This window comes from Monodelphis domestica, chromosome 3, assembly GCF_027887165.1.
Source record: "Monodelphis domestica isolate mMonDom1 chromosome 3, mMonDom1.pri, whole genome shotgun sequence".
NCBI lineage: Eukaryota > Metazoa > Chordata > Mammalia > Didelphimorphia > Didelphidae > Monodelphis > Monodelphis domestica.
The window spans coordinates 451,245,588-451,265,767 of NC_077229.1; the positions used below are offsets into that span (position 1 = coordinate 451,245,588).

Here is a 20,180-nt window from a genome sequence, read left to right on the forward strand (position 1 = left end):
AAAGTGACTGATATTAGCCCCAAACTCTACCATCCAGGGAGCAAATGGGAGAACTGGATTTCAGGAATAAAACTACTACAGATCCAGTGCTTTTCCCACATCCTCTTTATGCTAAACTTCTACAAGTGCCCCCTCCCTTGCCACTAAGTATGCTACTTTAGAGTAAGATTTAAATGTTTGTGAGGTAGGCATCTGCTGTGAATTTAAAGTATTCTTTTAATTAGCCAAACATAAATTTGTGTATTCCCCTTTTCCCCAACCATCACCCCCACCTCCTTGAATGTTCCTGGTCAGCTTTGATTTCCTAAGTCAGTTGATTAGGAAAAGAAAATGAAGAATATGTTTTGTTCCCAATGTCTATTTGTGATTCAATAAATCATTCCAATTCTGCATCTAAATACCATTTCTTGTTTATTTATTTTTGCAGAAACAGATATATTTTCCCCCAAAGGATCCCTTTAAGGCTTTTTTCACCAATATTGAATCACAAATATGAACAAAAGCTTTTGACTAGAAATGAGTTACACTACCCCTTCCCAAAGGGAATGAAATGACTTTTATTCTTTCCTTTATATCTGAGGCCTCAGTTTATACTATTTGCATGTTTAGTCTTAGGTAGATTCTAAATCAAATATTATCATTGCTATATTTTAATATGATTTGCTTAATATAATAGACCTAGCAAGTGGAATATCATTCTTTTTTTTTTTTAAATATATTTTATTTGATCATTTCCAAGCATTATTCGTTAAAGACATAGATCATTTTCTTTTCCTCCCCCCCACCCCCCATAGCCGACGCGTAAGTCCACTGGGCATTAGATGTTTTCTTGATTTGAACTCATTGCTTTGTTGATAGTATTTGCATTAGAGTGTTCATTTAGAGTCTATCCTCTGTCATGTCCCCTCAACCTCTGTATTCAGGCAGTTGCTTTTTCTCGGTGTTTCCACTCCCATAGTTTATCCTTTGCTTATGAATGGTGTTTTTTTTCTCCTGGATCCCTGAAAGTTGTTCAGGGACATTACACCGCCCCTAAAGGAGAAGTCCATTACGTTCGATTATACCACAGTGTATTAGTCTCTGTGTACAATGTTCTCCTGGTTCTGCTCCTCTCGCTCTGCATCACTTCCTGGAGGTTGTTCCAGTCTCCATGGAACTTCTCCACTTTATTATTCCTTTGAGCACAATAGTATTCCATCACCAACATATACCACAGTTTGTTCAGCCATTCCCCAATTGATGGGCATCCCCTCGTTTTCCAGTTTTGGGCCACCACAAAGAGCGCAGCTATGAATATTTTTGTACAAGTCTTTGTGTCCATTATCTCTTTGGGGTACAGACCCAGCAGTGCTATGGCTGGGTCAAAGGGTAGATATTCTTTTGTCGCCCTTTGGGCATAGTTCCAAATTGCCCTCCAAAATGGTTGGATCAGTTCACAACTCCACCAGCAATGAATTAATGTCCCTACTTTGCCACATCCCCTCCAGCATTCATTACTTTCCTTTGCTGTTATGTTAGCCAATCTGCTAGGTGTGAGGTGATACCTCAGAGTTGTTTTGATTTGCATCTCTCTGATTATAAGAGATGTAGAACACTTCTTCATGTGCTTGTTAATAGTTTTGATTTCTTTATCTGAGAACTGCCTATCCATTTCCCTTGCCCATTTATCAATTGGAGAATGGCTTGATTTTTTGTACAATTGATTTAGCTCATTATAAATATGAGTAATTAAACCTTTGTCAGAGGTTTCTATGAAGATTTTTTCCCAATTTGTTGTTTCCCTTCTGATTTTAGTTATATTGGTTTTGTTTGTACAAAAGCTTTTTAGTTTGATGTAGTCAAAATTATTTATTTTACATTTTGTGATTCTTTCTATATCTTGCTTGGTTTTAAAGCCTTTCCCCTCCCAAAGGTCTGACATGTATACTATTCTGTGTTTACCCAATTTACTTATGGTTTCCTTCTTTATGTTTAAGTCACTCACCCATTTTGAATTTATCTTGGTGTAGGGTGTGAGGTGTTGATCTATTCCTAGTCTCTCCCACACTGTCTTCCAATTTTCCCAGCAGTTTTTATCGAATAGTGGATTTTTGTCCCAAAAGCTGGGATCTTTGGGTTTATCGTATACTGTCTTGCTGAGGTCGTTTTCCCCCAGTCTATTCCACTGATCTTCCTTTCTGTTTCTTAGCCAGTACCAAATTGTTTTGATGACTGCTGCTTTGTAATATAGTTTGAGGTCTGGGACTGCAAGGCCCCCATCATATGTGTTTTTTTTCATTATTTCCCTGGATATCCTTGATCTTTTGTTCTTCCAAATGAACTTTGTTATGGTTTTTTCTAAATCAGTGAAGAAGTATTTTGGTAGTTCAATGGGTATGGCACTAAATAGATAAATAAGTTTGGGTAGGATGGTCATTTTTATTATATTGGCTCGTCCTATCCATGAGCAGTTAATGTTTTTCCAATTGTTCAGGTCTAGTTTTAGTTGTGTGGCGAGTGTTTTGTAGTTGTGTTCATATAGTTCCTGTGTTTGTCTTGGGAGATAGATTCCTAGGTATTTTATTTTGTCTAAGGTGATTTTGAATGGGATTTCTCTTTCTAGTTCTTGCTGCTGAGCTGTGTTGGAGATATATAGAAAAGCTGATGATTTATGTGGGTTTATTTTGTATCCTGCAACTTTGCTAAAGTTGTTGATTAATTCAATTAGCTTTTTGGTTGAATCTCTAGGATTCTTTAAGTAGACCATCATGTCATCCGCAAAGAGTGATAACTTGGTCTCCTCCTTGCCTATTCTGATACCTTCAATTTCTTTATCTTCTCTAATTGCTACTGCTAGTGTTTCTAGTACAATGTCAAATAGTAGAGGTGATAATGGGCATCCTTGTTTCACTCCTGATCTTATTGGGAATGCATCTAGTTTATCCCCATTGCAGATGATATTAGCTGTTGGTTTTAGATATATACTGTTTATTATTTTTAGGAATGACCCTTCTATTCCTATGCTTTCTAGTGTTTTTAATAGGAATGGGTGTTGTATTTTATCAAAGGCTTTTTCTGCATCTATTGAGATAATCATGTGGTTCTTGCTAGTTTGCTTGTTGATGTGGTCAATTATGTGGATGGTTTTCCTAATGTTGAACCAGCCCTGCATCCCTGGTATGAATCCTACTTGATCATGGTGAATGATCCTTCTGATCACTTGCTGGAGTCTTTTTGCTAGTATCCTATTTAAAATTTTTGCATCTATATTCATTAGGGAGATTGGTCTATAGTTTTCTTTCTCTGTTTTTGACCTGCCTGGTTTTGGAATCAGTACCATGTTTGTGTCGTAAAAGGAGTTTGGTAGAACTCCCTCTTTGCTTATTATGTCAAATAGTTTGTATAGTATTGGGGTTAACTGTTCTCTGAATGTTTGATAGAATTCACAGGTGAATCCATCAGGCCCTGGGGATTTTTTCTTAGGAAGTTCTTTGATGGCTTGATGGATTTCAATTTCTGATATGGGATTATTTAAGAATTCTATTTCCTCTTCTGTTAGTCTAGGCAGTTTGTATTTTTGTATATATTCATCCATTTCTCCTAAATTGGTGTATTTATTGCCATATAATTGGGCAAAGTAATTTCTAATGATTGCCTTAATTTCCTCCTCATTGGAGGTGCTGTCCCCCTTTTCATCTTTAATGCTGTGAATTTGCTTTTCTTCCTTCCTTTTTTTAATTAGATTGACCAGTACTTTGTCTATTTTGTTTGTTTTTTCAAAGTACCAGCTTCTTGTCTTATTTATTAAATCAATAGTTCTATCACTTTCGATTTTATTAATTTCTCCCTTAATTTTTAGGATTTCTAATTTGGTTTTCTGCTGGGGGTTTTTAATTTGATCGCTTTCGAGTTTTTTCAATTGCATTTCCAATTGATTGATCTCTGCTCTCCCTTGTTTGTTAATATGAGCTTTCAGGGATATGAATTTGCCTCTGATTACCGCTTTGGCTGCATCCCAAAAGGTTTGAAAGGATGTTTCGCCATTGTCATTTTCCTTGATGAAATTATTAATTGTTTCTATGATTTCTTCTTTAGCTAAACGGTTTTGGAGTATCATATTGTTTAATTTCCAATTGGTTTTAGATTTGGTTTTCCATGTACCATTACTAATCATTATTTTTATTGCCTTGTGATCTGAGAAGGCTGCATTCATTATTTCTGCTTTTTTGCATTTGTGTGCTATGTTTCTGTGACCTAATGTATGGTCAATTTTTGTGAATGTGCCATGTGGTGCTGAGAAGAAGGTGTATTCCTTTTTATCCCTATTTATTTTTCTCCATATGTCTATTAATTCTAATTTTTCTAAGATTTCATTCACTTCTTTTACCTCTTTCTTATTTATTTTTTGATTTGATTTATCTAAATTTGATAATGGTTGGTTTAGGTCTCCCACTAGTATGGTTTTATTGTCTATTTCTTCCTTCAATTCTCCTAGTTTCTCCATTTGGAATATCATTCTTGAGAAGTAAAGAAATCTGAAAGTGGCATCACCCTGTGAACTATATGTAGTGTATATGTTCTTGCCAGGATGACATATAGGGACATATTCTCAATCTAGAACTCAGTCCTTAGTGATCTTAGTCCACTTGGTTTTTTGTCTGTTTGTTTTCTTATTTTTTCCAGATTACAAGCCAATTAATTTCATTACAATTATTAATATTCATTTTCTGACCTTTTGCAATCCATTTTTTCTCCCTCCCTCCCACCCCTTCCTCTACTTAAGAAAGGTAGGAAATATGATGTAGGTTGTACATATATTATCATATAAAACATATTTCCCTGTTCATCATTTTGTAAAACTAGACATATTTTACTTACACCAGAGAAAAATTCATGTAGGAAATAAAGTGAAGAGGGGTATGTTTCAATTGGCATTTGGATTCCATCTGTTCTTTCTATGGCATTGGAGACCCTTTTTTTAAATCATAAGTCCTTTGGAGTTCTCCCTGATCCCTGCCTTGCTGGTAATAGTTAAATCATTCACAATTGATCATCATACATTGTTGTTATCACTGCATACATCATTCTCCTGTTTCTGCTCACTTCACTTTGCATCACTTCATATAAATCTTTCCAGGTTTTTTTGTGTGATCATCTTGTCTATCATTTCTTTATTTTTTTTAATTTCATTTAATTAGTCAATTTAGAACATTATTCCTTGGTTCCTCCCTCCCCTCCCTTCCTGTAGCCGATGCACAGTTCCACTGGATATCACATGTGTCCTTAATCAGAACCCATTTCCATGTTGTTGATGTTTGCACTGGGATGATCCTTTAGAGTCTATATCCCCAATCATATCCCCATTAACCCATGTAATCAAGCAGTTGTTTTTCTTCTGTGTTTCTACTCCCACAGTTTTTCCTCTGAATGTGGATAGTGTTCTTTCACATAGATCCCTCCAGGTTGTTCAGATCACTGCATTGCCACTAATGGAGAAGTCCATTACATTCGCCTATCATTTCTTATGGCCCAATAGTATTTCCTTACAATCATATAACACAACTCATTCAGCCTTTCCCTAATTGATGGACATCCCTTCAGTTTCTAGTTCTTTGTTGTCACAAATGGAGTTGCTATAAATATTTTAGAACATGTAGTTTCTTTTCCTTTTTTCCTTGATCACTTTGGGAAATAAACTGCGGTATTGCTGGGTCACAAGGCATATGCAGTTTTCTTTTTAAACCCTCACCTTCTGTCTTCAAATCAATACTATGTATTCATTCTCAGGCAGAAGAGTGGTAAGGGCTAGGCAATGGAGATTTAAGTGACTTGCCCAGGGTCACACAGCTAGGAAGTGTCTGAGGTCAGATTTGAACCCAGGATCTCCAGCAATCCACTGAGCCCCCTAACGACCTCCTATGTGTGGTTTTCTTTTTTTTTTTAACATTATTTTATTTGGTCATTTTCATACATTATTCATTGGAAACAGAGATAATTTTCTTTTCCTCCCACCCCCACCTCTCCCATAGCTGATGCTCAATTCCACTGGGTATCACGTGTGTCCTTGATTTGAACTATGTGTGGTTTTCTTAACTCATCCACATGGAATCCAGCTGAGAAGCACTAAGAAAGAAGCCAATATGGCCCTGGAAGCATCAGGATGGTTGTTACAAAGTCCATGTACTAAAGCTCATATGCTGTACCCAAGAACATCTCAGTAGAGAGCTTTGGTGTCAATATCTAGAAAAAGAAAACTAGGAAGTAATATGAGAGTCAATAAAGCTAATAGACAGTATACATTGGTAACCATTAAGAGCTCCACAAGCCTCTACCTCTCTGGGAAGGAATAGATAGTCTTGCTGGAAAACCTGCCTTCTAAGTTAAGAGCATTGAATTATGGCTAAAAGCCTGAGAAGATGCAAATGAGTTTTAAAAGGCCAAAATACTGATTTGCAAATTGAGATTTTTTTTTCAAGCTTATTTCCTAATTCCCTCTGAGGATCCTAGCCTTAGTTAGGTGTTTCTGACTACTGTATCTCAGTGTAAGACTCCTCTCAAAGTAGGAGACAAACTTAGCAACAGCAAACAGTGAGGGTAGAGGAGGGAGGGAGAGATAGACAGAGACAGACATGCAGAGGCGGGGTTAGGAGACATTCACCAGAAATGTGTTGGTTTGAGGCTTAGCCAAACAAATCTCCAAACAAGCTCATTTGTTGCTCATCTTGTTAAATACCTCTCTGTACAAGAAGAGTAAACTCATGATTAAGGCCTAATTTTCCCAGACCCTAAATCTTTGATGCATTGCATCACTGCATCAATGCTACCATGTTTTAGGGCTTCTAGTGCCAGCCATGATGCCACTGATGTCAATGAGAACTAGACAAGAAGGCAGAAATTTCCACGTGGATTTGGGGATTAAGTTGGAAAAAAAAATCAATCTATGCTGTAACTGTGACTTTTGTCTTCTAGGAAACTAAGCCCCTCAGAAATAACTTGGCCTTGGGCAAGTAAACTATACCTTCTTACCTGTTTCCTTATCTGAAAAATGAAGGAACTGAGATCACTTCTAGCTCTAAATCTATGATTTTAGAATCAGTTTCAGTGTTCTGACATCTAATAAAGGCCTTTAAAGCTAAAACAAGCCTCACACTGAACCAAAATATGCCCACTTTGACAGAGCTGTCTTCTGCCATTTACTAAAAAATAATAACAATAGCTAGCAATTATACAGTCCTTACTTTGTTCCAGGCACTGTGCTAAACACTGTACAGTTATTACCTCATTCCATCATCACAACAACTCTCCAGCCTAATGTCCAGCCCTCCTTAAACTGGTGCCCACAAATGAACACAAAGTATGAGTGAGGGCTCTGGAATCAAGAAGACCTGAGTTCAAATCTGTCCTCAGAACATGTAACCCGGGGCAAGTCACTTAACTTCTGTCTGCCTCATATTTCTCAACTGTAAAATAGGAATAATAATAACATTTATGTACCTGCCAGGGTTGGGATGAGGATCAAATGAGATAATAATTTCAAAGCGCTTACCATAGTGCCTGACATGTAGGAAAAATTACCTAGGTATTATATGTGTATAGAAATAATCTACCTCAATAGTCCTCCACTGCAGCTGAGAAAGGAGGAAACTGTAGTATCATTTCTTCAGTGTTAAGCTTGGCCATTATAAATACACTGTATTCATTTTCTTCTTGTTGTTCCTTTTTCTTACATTGTTGTAGTTATTGTATATCTTGTTTCCCTGGGTCTGCTCACTTCCCTTTGCTTCAGTTTAGAGGAATCTTCCCATGTCTCCCTGAATTCTCTAGTTTTACCATTTCTTATGAGGCAACAATATCCTATTACATCCTAAGGCACACACTAATGATCCAGCAGTACCTGCCTCCTAGCTGCTCCTTGAACAAGAAGATTCCCACCTCCCATTTCCATGCAGATTGTCCTCCATTCCTGGAATGCTTTCCTTCTTCACATCTGCCTTCCGACTTCAAGATCCAGCTCATGTCCCACCAGCAGGAGACTTTTCCCAGTGTCCTCTTCCTCACCAGCTCCCCCCCAGTGCCTACTTATATATTCTCTGTATCTTATACAGACATTGTTGTTTGCATGTCGTCTTCTCTGTTAGATTGTGAGCTCCTTGAGCCTAGGGACTGCCTTTCTTTGTATGCCCAACACTTAGTAAACATAGTAAACTACTTAAATGCTTGTTGACTTGTTGACATCCATGTACTGCAATTGATGGGCATCTACATATCTATGAATATTTTGTGTTACATAGGACTTTTATTTCTCTCTTTGACCTCTTTGCAGTATATACCTAGTAGTGAGGTCCCTGAGGATATAGACGTTTAATTTTTTTTATTAGCATTATTTCATATCGCTTTCCAGAATAATCAGACCCATTCACCATATGCCAGGCTCTCCACAGCCCCACCAATATAATTCCCATCTTTTTTCATCGTTTCCATTAAAAACAAGAGTTAAAACTGTTGTTATCTAATTTAGAAGAAGGGTGAAAAAAGGAGGAATAGTGCAAGAGGAAGCACTCCCTCAGGAAATTCTGTGATTAGAAGAACTGAAAGAAATATTTTGAGGTTGCATCATCCAATATCTTGGATCTAAGCAAAATGAAACCTCTCTTGTTTTTATGGAGTTTATCTCAATAAGGATGCTGTCAAGCTATCAGAGAGAACATCTTGAGTGGAATATACTGTAAATTTTTAAAGGCTTGTTTTAAACCTTAAACCAATTCAGTTCCCTAGTTTGAGTCCATTTTGTAAAATTCAATTTTATTTTATTTTCAGATCCTTATTCTCTCTCACCTTCTTTTCCTTTCTTTCTCCTGCCCTCCTCCTGGGTCCCACCAAATTAAAAAGCAAGAAAAACAAAACCCATTACAAACATGTAGTCAAGCAAAATAAATTCTTGCATTGGCCACATTAAAAAAAAAAGTCTGCATTCTGAGTCTATCACCTCTTGATCTAAAAGTGTGTAGAATGCTTCCTTATGAGCCCTCTGGAATTGAGGTGGATCATTATGTTGATCAGAATTTCCTGAGTCCCTTCAAGTTATTTTTTGTAATATTGTTGTTAGTATATAAATTATTATCCTATTTCTAATCATTTCACTTTGTATCAGTTCATTGAGTCTTCCTAGGTTTCTCTGAAAGCATCCCCTTCATAATTTCTTTAAAAAATTTTTTTCTCATGCAAAACCCATTTCCATATTGGACATTGTTGTAAGAGCACATGCATACATAACCAAAACTCCAAAATAAAACCATAAATACATTGATTTGAATGATAGTATGCTTTGATCTGAATTCATCCAACTCCAACCAACCGTTCTTTCTCTGGAGGCTTATAGCACTCTCCATCATAAGTCCTTCAGGATTATCCTAGATCATCCTTTCATAATTTCTTATAGCATGATAGTAGTCCTTCACCTTTGTACATTTCCATTGCTAAAACTTGTGTACCTTTTCTCCAGTTGATGAGCACTACCTCAGTTTGCAATTCTTTGTGACCACAAAAAAGACCTACTATAAATATTTTTGTACGTGTAGGCCCTTTTCCTTTTTCTTTGATCTCTTTGGAATACACACTTATTATTAGCTGTACTGCTGAGTCAAAGGATATGAGTGATTTAATAGATTTTGGGGCATAGTTCCAAATTGCTTTCTAGAATGGCCGGACCAGTTCACAATTCAGCAATTGTGCGTTAATGTACATGTTCACACAGCCCTTCTAGCATTTGTCATTTTCCTTTGAGGGGGTATGAGATGCTCTCTCAGAAATGTTCTAATTTGCATTTCTCTAATTATTAGTCATTTTGAGCACTTTTAAAAGTATGGGTATTGATAGCTTGTATTTCTTCCTTTGAAAACTACTTATACATCTCCAATCATTTATCATTGACGAATGACTCTTATTCTTATAAATGTCAATCAATTCCCTATATAATTTAGAAACAAAACCTTTATTAGAGAAACAATGCAAATTTTATTTCCCATTTTCCTTATTTTTTAGTTTTAGCCAAATTATTTTTGCTTATACACAAACTTTTAAATTTCATATAATCAACATTGTCCATTTTATCTCCTATGAATCTTTCTATTTCTTATTTATCCCTTTTCTATAGATCTTTTTTTTAAACCCTTACTTTCTACCTTAAAATCAATACTATGCATTGGTTCTGAGGCAGAAGAGTGGTAAGGTCTTGGCAATGGGGGTTGTAATTTGCCTAGGGTCACATAGCTAGAAAATGTCAGAAACCAGATTTGAACCCAGGACCTCCCATCTCTAGGCCTGGTTTTCAATCCATTGAGCTACCCAGCTGCCCCACCTTTTCTATAGTTCTGACATATATTTTCTTCCTTGCTCATCTAATTTGTTTATAATGTCATCCTTTGCATATGAACCATGTGGTAATTTGAAGTTTGTCATTTGAATCATGAAGTCATTTAAAGCTTAGTATAAAATAGAAGAAGTTAGTCTATACCTAGTTTTTATCATATTGGCCTAATTTATTTTAAAACCGAGTGTTTATGGTGAGCCTAGAAACTAATATATTTATTTTGAAGATGTAGCCTAGTATAGTGTTAAGTTTTTGGATTTGGAATTAGAAGATGGAAAGACAGGATCCTCCATTCTCTATTACTAAAATGGCCTTAGTTAAATCACTTAACCCACTTGGGCCCTCTGCTGATTTCTCAGGACCCTTCTATCTAAATCCTATGGTTCATGGAGATAGGAGGCTCTGAGATTAGCTTAATAGTAAATTTAATAAATGTTTCTTTAAATGGATTGACAAAGCTTCCTTCAATTCAATTGCACATAATTTTTCTGTACCTACTGCTATAATAATTGGACATTACTAATCATTATTATTATATCTAACTGAATCAATTAGAGTATAGTACTAATAAATCCAGGATCTCTGTCTGACATCCCTATAACTCTGCTAGCTCCCTTTACTATCTAGGAGACTCAGTCCTTATCCCTGACTAGACATGAGTGCATGATTGAAACTGTATTGCTATATATACAACATTTCTCATAATGGGTCATGCTATGGGGCAACATTTCTTTTTTTTTAATTTTATTTAGTCAATTTAGAACATTATTCCTTGGTTACAAGAATTACATTATTTCCTTCCTTCCCCTCCACCCACCCTTCCCGTAGCTGACGTGCAATTCTACTGGGTATCACATGTGTCCTTGATCAGAACCTATTTCCATTGCACTAGGATGATCATTTAGAGGCTACATCCCCAACCACATCTCCTCGACCCATGTGATCAAGCTGTTGTTTTTCTTCGGTGTTTCTACTCCCACAGTTTTTCCTCAGGATCACTGCATTACCACTAATGGAGAAGTCCATTACATTAGATTGTACCACAGTGTATCCATCTCTATGTACAATGTTCTCCTGGTTCTGCTCCTCTCACTCTGCATCAATTCCTGGAGGTTGTTCCAGTCCCCTTGGAATTCCTCCACTTTATTACTCCTTTGAGCACAATAGTATTCCATCACCACCATATACCACAATTTGTTCAGCCATTCCCCAATTGGAGGGCATCCCTGGGACAATATTTCTTCTTTTTTTTTAATATTTTATTTTATCATTTCCAAGCATTATTCATTAAAGACATAGATCATTTTCTTTTCCTCCCCTCCTGCCCCCCATAGCCGACGCATAAATCCACTGGGCATTACATGTTTTCTTGATTTGAACCCATTGCTATGTTGATAATATTTGCATTAGAGTGTTCATTTAGAGTCTCTCCTCTGTCATGGGACAATATTTCTTATCAGAGAATCGGGTTTGCTAGATCTTCCAACATGAGCAAATGAAGTAAAATGGGGTCGTTCTCAGGCAGACATCATATAGATTTCTAAAACTTCACAGTCTGATTAAATAGAAGATGCATGGTGTCCCCAGTCATTAGTTTCCATCTGGATAGTTGCTTTAGTGTCATTTTAGCAGACATTTGTTTGTCTCTGCTGGATCCCAAACTAAAGCTTCCAAGAGGTAGACCTAGGGCGTATTCATTGAAGCTTTTGTTAAGGATTTGAATGAGGCTCCTTCATTCCTACTGGGAAATGTGGTTTAGAATCCAGACAGAGTATTACAATTCTTTAGAGTACTTGAGACTTCCAAGAACAGAAAAGTGACGTCTTTGCTGCTCATTCACTCTGTATGAGGGTCTCCTGAATTGGGAGTTTTAGGCCAATTTCATTCTTGCCTTGAGACTGCCCATGTATTGTCTGAACCAGAGATGTCAAACACACAGCTCGCACTGCAGCCCCCAGTACTCCTTGAGAGTTGTCTGCACCATATCAAAATGTAATCAGGAAATATTGAACAATAAATAAAAGTACAGTGAAACACAGATAATATTCATGTGGTTTTCAGAGTCAATATGTACCTGCAGGGATCCATATATATGGTTCAGTGGCCCCCATTTCTAACTGAGTTTGATACCAATGGTCGAAACTACCCGGAGTACTTTGAAAGTGAACACAGTATACATTTTTTCCTAAACTTTACTTGTTCTTTACTAGAAGGTAATGATTAAAAGTTGTTCATATAAATAAGGTGTGTGTGTGTGTGTGTGTGTGTACACAAGTTAATCATTCTAGCATTCTATAAATGTATTCATATATGGGAGTATCATCCCCGCTTCCTTACAGATGCATATTAGATATAAAATACAATTCAATAATGCTATCAACAAGCTAATGACCTCCTTCATTTGCACCCTTAGGATGAACAGGCATCCACCAAATTTTTGAGAAGGCACAAGGCTTTGGAGAAGACTCATATAACTAAAGTCGTGTTTAGTTTAGCTTTTATCCTCCTCTGGTACGTCATGAGACTCAGGCAAGATCCATCTGCAAGTTTCCTCTTTCACTGGAGCCCAGATTACAGGCACCAGAACTTATCAGCAGTCATTCAACTGGCAACAATTAGGAATGGAGAGAGCCAAAGCGGTATGCCAGGAACCAAGACCTTATAAGATAAAAGAAGACTTGAATATGCCTAAAGGAAAACTTTAATGGGGTTAGAAGATAAATCAAAGGAAAGAGCAAATTGGGGTCTTTGATGTGCAGCTTGCTAGGAAGATGCTACAGTTTACTCAGTAGGACCTGAGAGTGGCCAGAGTCTGAGCCCAGCAGACCCTCCATGGGCAGCTGGTCGTGGTCCTGGATCCCACAGTCAATGAAAACCTATATATTATACCCACAGGAAAATGTTTGGATCTTCCCACATGAAACAAGCTGCTTTCTATTTCACTACACATACTGTACCATAATAGCTTTGGCAACCATCAGGGCTACATTAAGAAACTGAAGTTGCTTGTTTTAATGACTGAGCAGGCATCTCTGAGCCCAAAGTCAAGTCCTTTCCTGTGGAGAGTATTGTTGGAGCTTTTGTGCTCCATCTGGCGTCACCTTGCTCAGCCCACTGAACTCTTAAATACTGGCTAACACCCCTTGGACCCCACAATGGAGACGTGACCCTCTCATGGACGATGACCACAGTTTGTGTGAATGGAGGCCTGGGGAACCCCCGCTATGCCAGATGGAATCACCGGGAGAGCATTGAAGACTGTGGCTGGACTGAGCGCTACCAGGGAGATGTGGAAGGGTCGCCGCACAGGCTGACACCATTTGAGAAACTCACTCAAGACATGTCAAAGGATGAGAAGGTGGTGAGAGAAATCACACTTGGGAAAAGGATTGGCTTCTACCGGGTTCGAGGGGAAATTGGAAGTGGAAACTTCTCCCAAGTGAAGCTTGGAATTCACTCCCTAACCAAAGGTAGGGTTTGACTTCTCAAAATGCAATCCTGTGACATTTAGGAAGCAAACATGTTCATCGTAACAGCCAATTTTGTATTTTCTTGACATGATTAATTGGGGCTTGTATATTGCTGTCCCAAAGTAACTGATTTCTGAGGTGTCAATCAACGCCTCATATTTATGTGTATTAACAATGACACAGAAGAGCCTTGGACCATTAGATAATCCAGAAACGATTTGTATTTGAAAATTCACTATGGACCATATGCTTATTTTTTTCCCCCTTGATGCCATGGCATGGTACAAAGTACTCAGAATAGGGAAGAGTCACTAGCAGTAAAATTTTCACAGCTGGGGCAGCTAGCTGGTTCAGTACATAGAGAGCCAGGCCTGGAGACGGGAGGTTCTGGGTTCAAATCTGGCTTCAGACACTTCCTAGCTGTGTGACCCTGGGCAAGTCACTTAACCCCCCATTGCCTAGCTCTTACCACTCTTTTGCCTTGGAATCAATACTTAGTATCGATTCTAAGAAGAAGGTTAAGTAGGGTTTTTTAGAAATTAAAAAAAAACAACCCTTTCATGACCAATGTAATTTGAATGGCGTCTTAGTTGAATGAGTGAAATTTGGAAAGGTAGAGGTGGAAGAAGGATGCTTGAGGTGGAGGGAAGAACACGGGCAAAGTACAACAAGCAGGAAAAATGTGGGGACACCAGGAGTTCAATTGTCTTGGAATTCAGAGTGAATGAAAGCAAGTACTGTGAAATGGGATAGGACCACATTTTGGTTCCACATTTTAGGAGACCTTGAATGATTCCACCAGAACCATTTATTAAGTACCTATTATATTCCAGGACTCTGTTAGGTGCCGGGATACAAAACAAAAATAATTCCTTATTCTTAAGGACCTTTCATTGTAACAAAGAAACAACATGTCCATATAGAGTATCAGATTAATTTATGAGGTGATGGAAAGGGAGTATTTATAGCTAGAGGGTCAGGAAAGACCTTATGTAGAAGGAGATACTTGAGCTTAGTTGTTGCTTTTTAAAATCCCTACTTTCTGTCTTAGAACCTAATAATACTAAGTATCAATTCCAGAGCAGAAGATCGGTAAGGGCAAAGCAATTCGAGTTAAGTGACTTGGCCAGGGTCACATAGCCAGGAAGTATCTGAGGTCACATTTGAACCCAGGATCTCCCATCTCCAGGTCTGGCACTCTATCCACTGAGCCACTTAGCTATCCCTTTGAGCATAGTCTTTAAGGAGACCAGAAATTCTAAGAGATGAGGGTGGAAAGGAACTATTTACCAGCATGGGGAACATGCCTGGAACCAAAGAGACCAGTGTCATAAAATCCTAGACCAGTAGAGAGTCATTAGCCATATTAAATGCTGCAGAGAGGTCAAGAAGGGTGTGAACTGGGATAAGGGCATCTGATTAGGAACCTGAAAGTTCATTGGTAATTAGAGAAAGCAATTTCAGAACAGTGATGAGCTGGAGGTCAGATTGTTAAGAGATTGAGGAGCCAATGAAAGGAGAGAAACTAGAGGCAATTGATTGCAAACCACTTTTTCTCATAAGTTGTCTGTCAATTGACAAATATTTAAGTTCTTAGTATGTGCCAAAGGCAGCTTAGGTAGCTGTATCACCTTGGGCAAATCATTTAACTTTTGTTTGCCTTTAATTCCATGTAAGGTGGCTTAGTGGATAGAATGTTGGGCTTAGAGTCTGGAGGGCCTGAGTTAAAATGTGGCCTCACATTCTTAGTAGCTATGTGATCCTGGGCAAGTCACTAAACCTCTATATGCCCTAGTCCACTGGAGAAGGAAATGCCAAGAAAACCCCATGGATAGTGTTGGTGTGCTGTGGTCCATGGGGTCACAGAGAGACCAATGCAACTGAACAACAATGCTCCTGGCACTGAGCTAAGCACAGAGGAGGAATGATAGTCGTTTTTACCTAAGAACTGGGGAGACATGGATTTTTTTTATAGTTTGCAGAGAATTAACCAGTACATAAAGAGATATTATGGGGACATTATGCTGGAGGAGAGAGAATTGGAGAGAGACAGAGAGACAGAGACAGAGACAGAGAGACAGACAGACAAAGACAGAGACAGAGACAGACAGACAGACAGAGACAGACAGAGAGAGACAGACAGAGAAAGAGGAGGGGAGAGAGACAGACAGACAGAGAGAGAGAGAGACAGAGACAGAGACAGAGACAGAGAGAGACAGACAGAGAGAGAGAGGGGAGGAGAGAGAGAGAGAGAGAGAGAGACAGACAGAGAGAGAGAGAAAGAGAGAGAGAGGGAGGGAGTGAGGGAGAGAGAGGGGGAAGGGGAGAGAGAGAAAGAGAGGAGAAGAAGAGGAAGAAGAAGAGGAAGAGAGAGAAAGAAAGAGATCTATAGTTACTATCTTTCCTACAGTTGAAGGAGACAAGTAAATAAGTCCACATAAGTATATATGGAGTAGATGAAGGTTATCTGAAATGGGAAGGTATTCACAGTTGGATGAACTGGGGAAGGCCTTATGCAGAAGGTGGGATCTGAGCTGAGTTTGAAGAAAGCAAGCCAAGTAAACCAAGAAGCAAGGTGAAGGGACAGAGCATTTCAGGCATGAAGGACTGTGTTAGGGGATTTGTGCTGTTGTCTTTGGAACTACAACTTAATATTTTTCAGTGTGCCTCCTCCTGTTTCAAGGGTCCTTCCTGGTCCCCACTCCAAATAGAATGTTCATCTTGATCGACAGTTCTAGAGTCCTGGCTTTTCCAGCCTTTGCTGCACACTTTTTTCCCATCTCTCCTTCACTCATTACAGGACAGAGATGCACTGTCATGTGCAATCCAATGAAAGTAGTTTAGCTTAACTAGATTATAGAGTGTGGGAGAGAATACTGGAAAGGTAAAGAGGCACCAGGCTATAAAAGAATCCTGGGGAAACCCTGAAGGTTTTTAAGCTTATGGTGAAGGTGATGTGATTGGAGCCCTGCTTTAGGAAGATTACTCTAGTGTTGGCGTACAGAGTGGTTTGCCTTGCATGAGGACACAAGGGGGCTATTAAGGTAGTGTAGTTGAGAAATAATGAACTCGTTAATGAAGAGGGTGGTGGCCAGTTTGCAAGGAGACCACTGCCAAACACAAGATTATATTTGGATCCTGGAAGTAACAGGGAGCCACTGGAGCTCATTGAGCAGGGGAGGGTAATGTGGTTAGACCTATGGGTTTTTTAAAATTGCCTTTGGCAGATGAGTGGAGGATAGATTACTGTAGAGAACTTGAGGTGGGAAGACCAGTTAGAAGGCTTCGTCCTAGTCCAGACAAAAGGTAGTAAGGGCCTGAACTAGGGTTATGATCATGGGGTTGGGTGGGGGGGATATATGGAAGAGATGCTATAAAAGTAGGAATGTTGAAATTTGACAGTGGATTGGATCTAATGGGGCAAGTGAGACAGAGACATTAAGGATGTCATTGAGGAAGTAGTAAGACTAGATAACTAGAAGAATGGTGAAACATTCAACCATCATAGGGATGGTTGGCTTAGAGGGGCAAGATATAGTAATGGTAACTTGAAGGGATGGGAGTCAAGATTTTTTCCCCTAAGAATTGGAGAGACGTGGACATTTTTATAAGTAGCAGAGAATCAACCAGTATATAGGGAGATGTTAAGAGGACAGAATGCTGGAAAAGATAGGAAAGTATGGGATCAAGTACATGTAAAGGGACTAATAACCTCAACAAAGAGAGGAACCATCTCATCCTAAGCGAGGGATGAAAGATAAAAGAATAAGGGAAGATAGCAAGAAGTTATGAGTTCTAAGGCAGAAAAGCAGTAAGGGCAAAGCAATGGGGGTTAATTGAGGCCTTAGTAATTTTCTGATTCAAGCTCCTTATTTGACAGATAGGAGGATTAAGGACTGGAGTTTAAATGATTTTCCAAAGATCACACACCCAGTTAATGATGGAGCCAGGATTAGCACCAAGGGCATAACTCACAGTTTAGTCCTCGCTCTTAAATGGTAGTGAGAGTGCCCATGAGCACCAGGGTCCCTGATCTTCTGATAATATCCCAAGAATCCAACTTCTTAGGCTGGGTCAGTTGGCTGCCCCTCCCCTTTGAGGAGAGATCTCTGCTTTCATAAATCTCGCAATCTATTCAGCTCAATCCAACAAGCAATTATTAAGCACCTGCTGCTTTCTAGACTCTGTGTTAGGTACTGGGGATACAACAATACAAACCAAAACAGTTCCTCCCCTCAAGGAGCTTGTATTCTATTTTGGCTACAACATATGCACCAATAAGCAAGTGAAGATAATTTGAAGAGAGAGAAAACTCTAATCTGGGGTTAGGGGTTAGGAATAAGGAAAAGAGGTAGTTCATGGGCTGAGCCTTGAGGAAGACTAAAGATTCTAAGGTACATTCTAGGCATCAGTCAATAGCCTGAAGCAGGAGAGGGAATGACAAATTTGGGGAGAATCAAATAGACTAGTTTAGCTATAATTTAGAATGCATGGAGGGGTTCAGTGAGCAATAAGTACGTAAAGGTAGATTGGAGCCATATTGAGAAGAACTTTAAATAACAAACTAAAGAGTTTATATTTTATACTAGTGACCATAGGGAGCCACTATAATTTATATACTTGAGTAGTGATGTGGCATAATCACACTTGTATTTTAGAGGTATTATTTTGTTAACTTTGTGGAGAATGGGTTAGAAAGGGGAGACTGGAAATAGAAAGACCAATTAGGATGTAAATACAAGGGGGAAAACACTGAAATTAAAAATTATATGCATATTACCAGAGAGGCTAAATACTCTCTCCTGATGACACTACCTTACTTGCCATCTTTTCCATAGTTGACTACACTTTCTCATACATCTCAATTTACTGTAGAGGTGGGAGAGTGAGGATGCACTTTGCTCCTCATTTGCTCAATTCCAGATTGCCCCTCTACCACCTTCCTTAAGCAAGCTGTCCTCCTTTGTGGATCATGACATTCAGATGTATTGTCTAGTTCAATTCCTAGTGGCTGTTATCAGCTATCTCCCCGGCGCTTGACTCAGATGTGATGCCACTATTTTCCTAGTTATCCAAACTTCAGTCTTCGGTGTCATCTCTAACCCCTCACTCACATATATTCTACAGATCCAATCCATCCATCCATCTATCTATCTATCTATCTATCTATCTATCTATCTATCTATCTATCTATCTATCTATCTATCCATCTATCTATCCATCTATCTATCTATCCAGCCATCTATCTATCCATCCATCTATCCATCCATCCATCCATCTATCTATCTATCTATCTATCTATCTATCTATCTATCTATCTATCTATCTATCATCCATCCATCTATCTATCTCTCTATCTATCTATCATCCATCCATCTATCTATCTATCTATCTATCTATCTATCTATCTATCTATTCTGAACTGAGGTAAAATCAACTGATTTCCCTGCTTCATTTCTCTCTTCTCTAATCCATTCTCCATTCAGTTGTTGTTGAGGTGATTTTTCTAAAGCATAGGTCTGAACATGTCACCCTCCCCTGATGAACACCAATGACTCCCCATTATCTCTAGTATCAAATACAAAGTTTTCTGTTTGGCGATTTAAAACTCTATAACTTGTCTCCTTCCTATCTCTCCAGTGTTAAACCTTATTCTTGTCTACACTCTATAATCTAGCTAAACCAGCCTACTTTCATTTCCTTGTATATGATTGGCCGTCTCTCATCTGTGAGGGACTTGGTGATGGAAGGGACATTAAATATCATCTAGTTCAATACCCTTCATCTTATTGCTAAGAAATAGGAGGCCAAGAAAAGCTAACTGATTTCCTTAGGGTCGCACAGATAGTAAGTAGAAGAGATGGCATTTGAACTCAGATCCCTTGACTCCTGAGCCACTGTTTTCCCCACCACTCCATGCTGACTCCAGATATCACCTTTATGTAAGAAGTTCTCATGACATAAAAGGCTCGAGTATACTTTGGGAGATTGTTTTTTTCATTTATTTTGGCTCATAATTCCTTTCCAAGAAACTTGGGGAATTCCATACATGGTTCCCTCTTCCACCTCACTCCCCAGTTATAGAGCTTTAACTTCTCATTGGCAAGTATGCAGCTGACATTATTACAGAAGAATATTGTATTAAAAGTAGAAAAAAAATCTGAGCAACTAACTATCAGCTCCCCAAATATATGTAAATCACCTGTCTCTCACAGTCCCAACAGTGAATGTCCCTTTGGCCTTCACTCCTAAAATGTGGTGCTCAGAACTGAAAACAACACCCCAGATAGGGTCTGAGCAGGGCAGAATACAGCTGGACTATCAAACCAACTTCTTTTTCTGTGCTTTATCTCTTTGAAAAT

General features: G+C 38.6%; 1 protein-coding gene across 1 annotated transcript in view; it reads left to right on the forward strand.

Moving 5' to 3' along the window:
• The window catches only part of NIM1K (NIM1 serine/threonine protein kinase), an 89,435-nt gene that overhangs the window by 55,818 nt on the left and 13,437 nt on the right, over nt 1-20,180 (forward strand). Inside the window, exon 2 of the mRNA XM_016431588.2 lies at nt 12,762-13,818. Coding sequence (XP_016287074.2) covers nt 13,530-13,818 — 289 coding nt within the window. The 5' untranslated portion in view covers nt 12,762-13,529. The remainder of the gene's footprint in view (nt 1-12,761; nt 13,819-20,180) is intronic.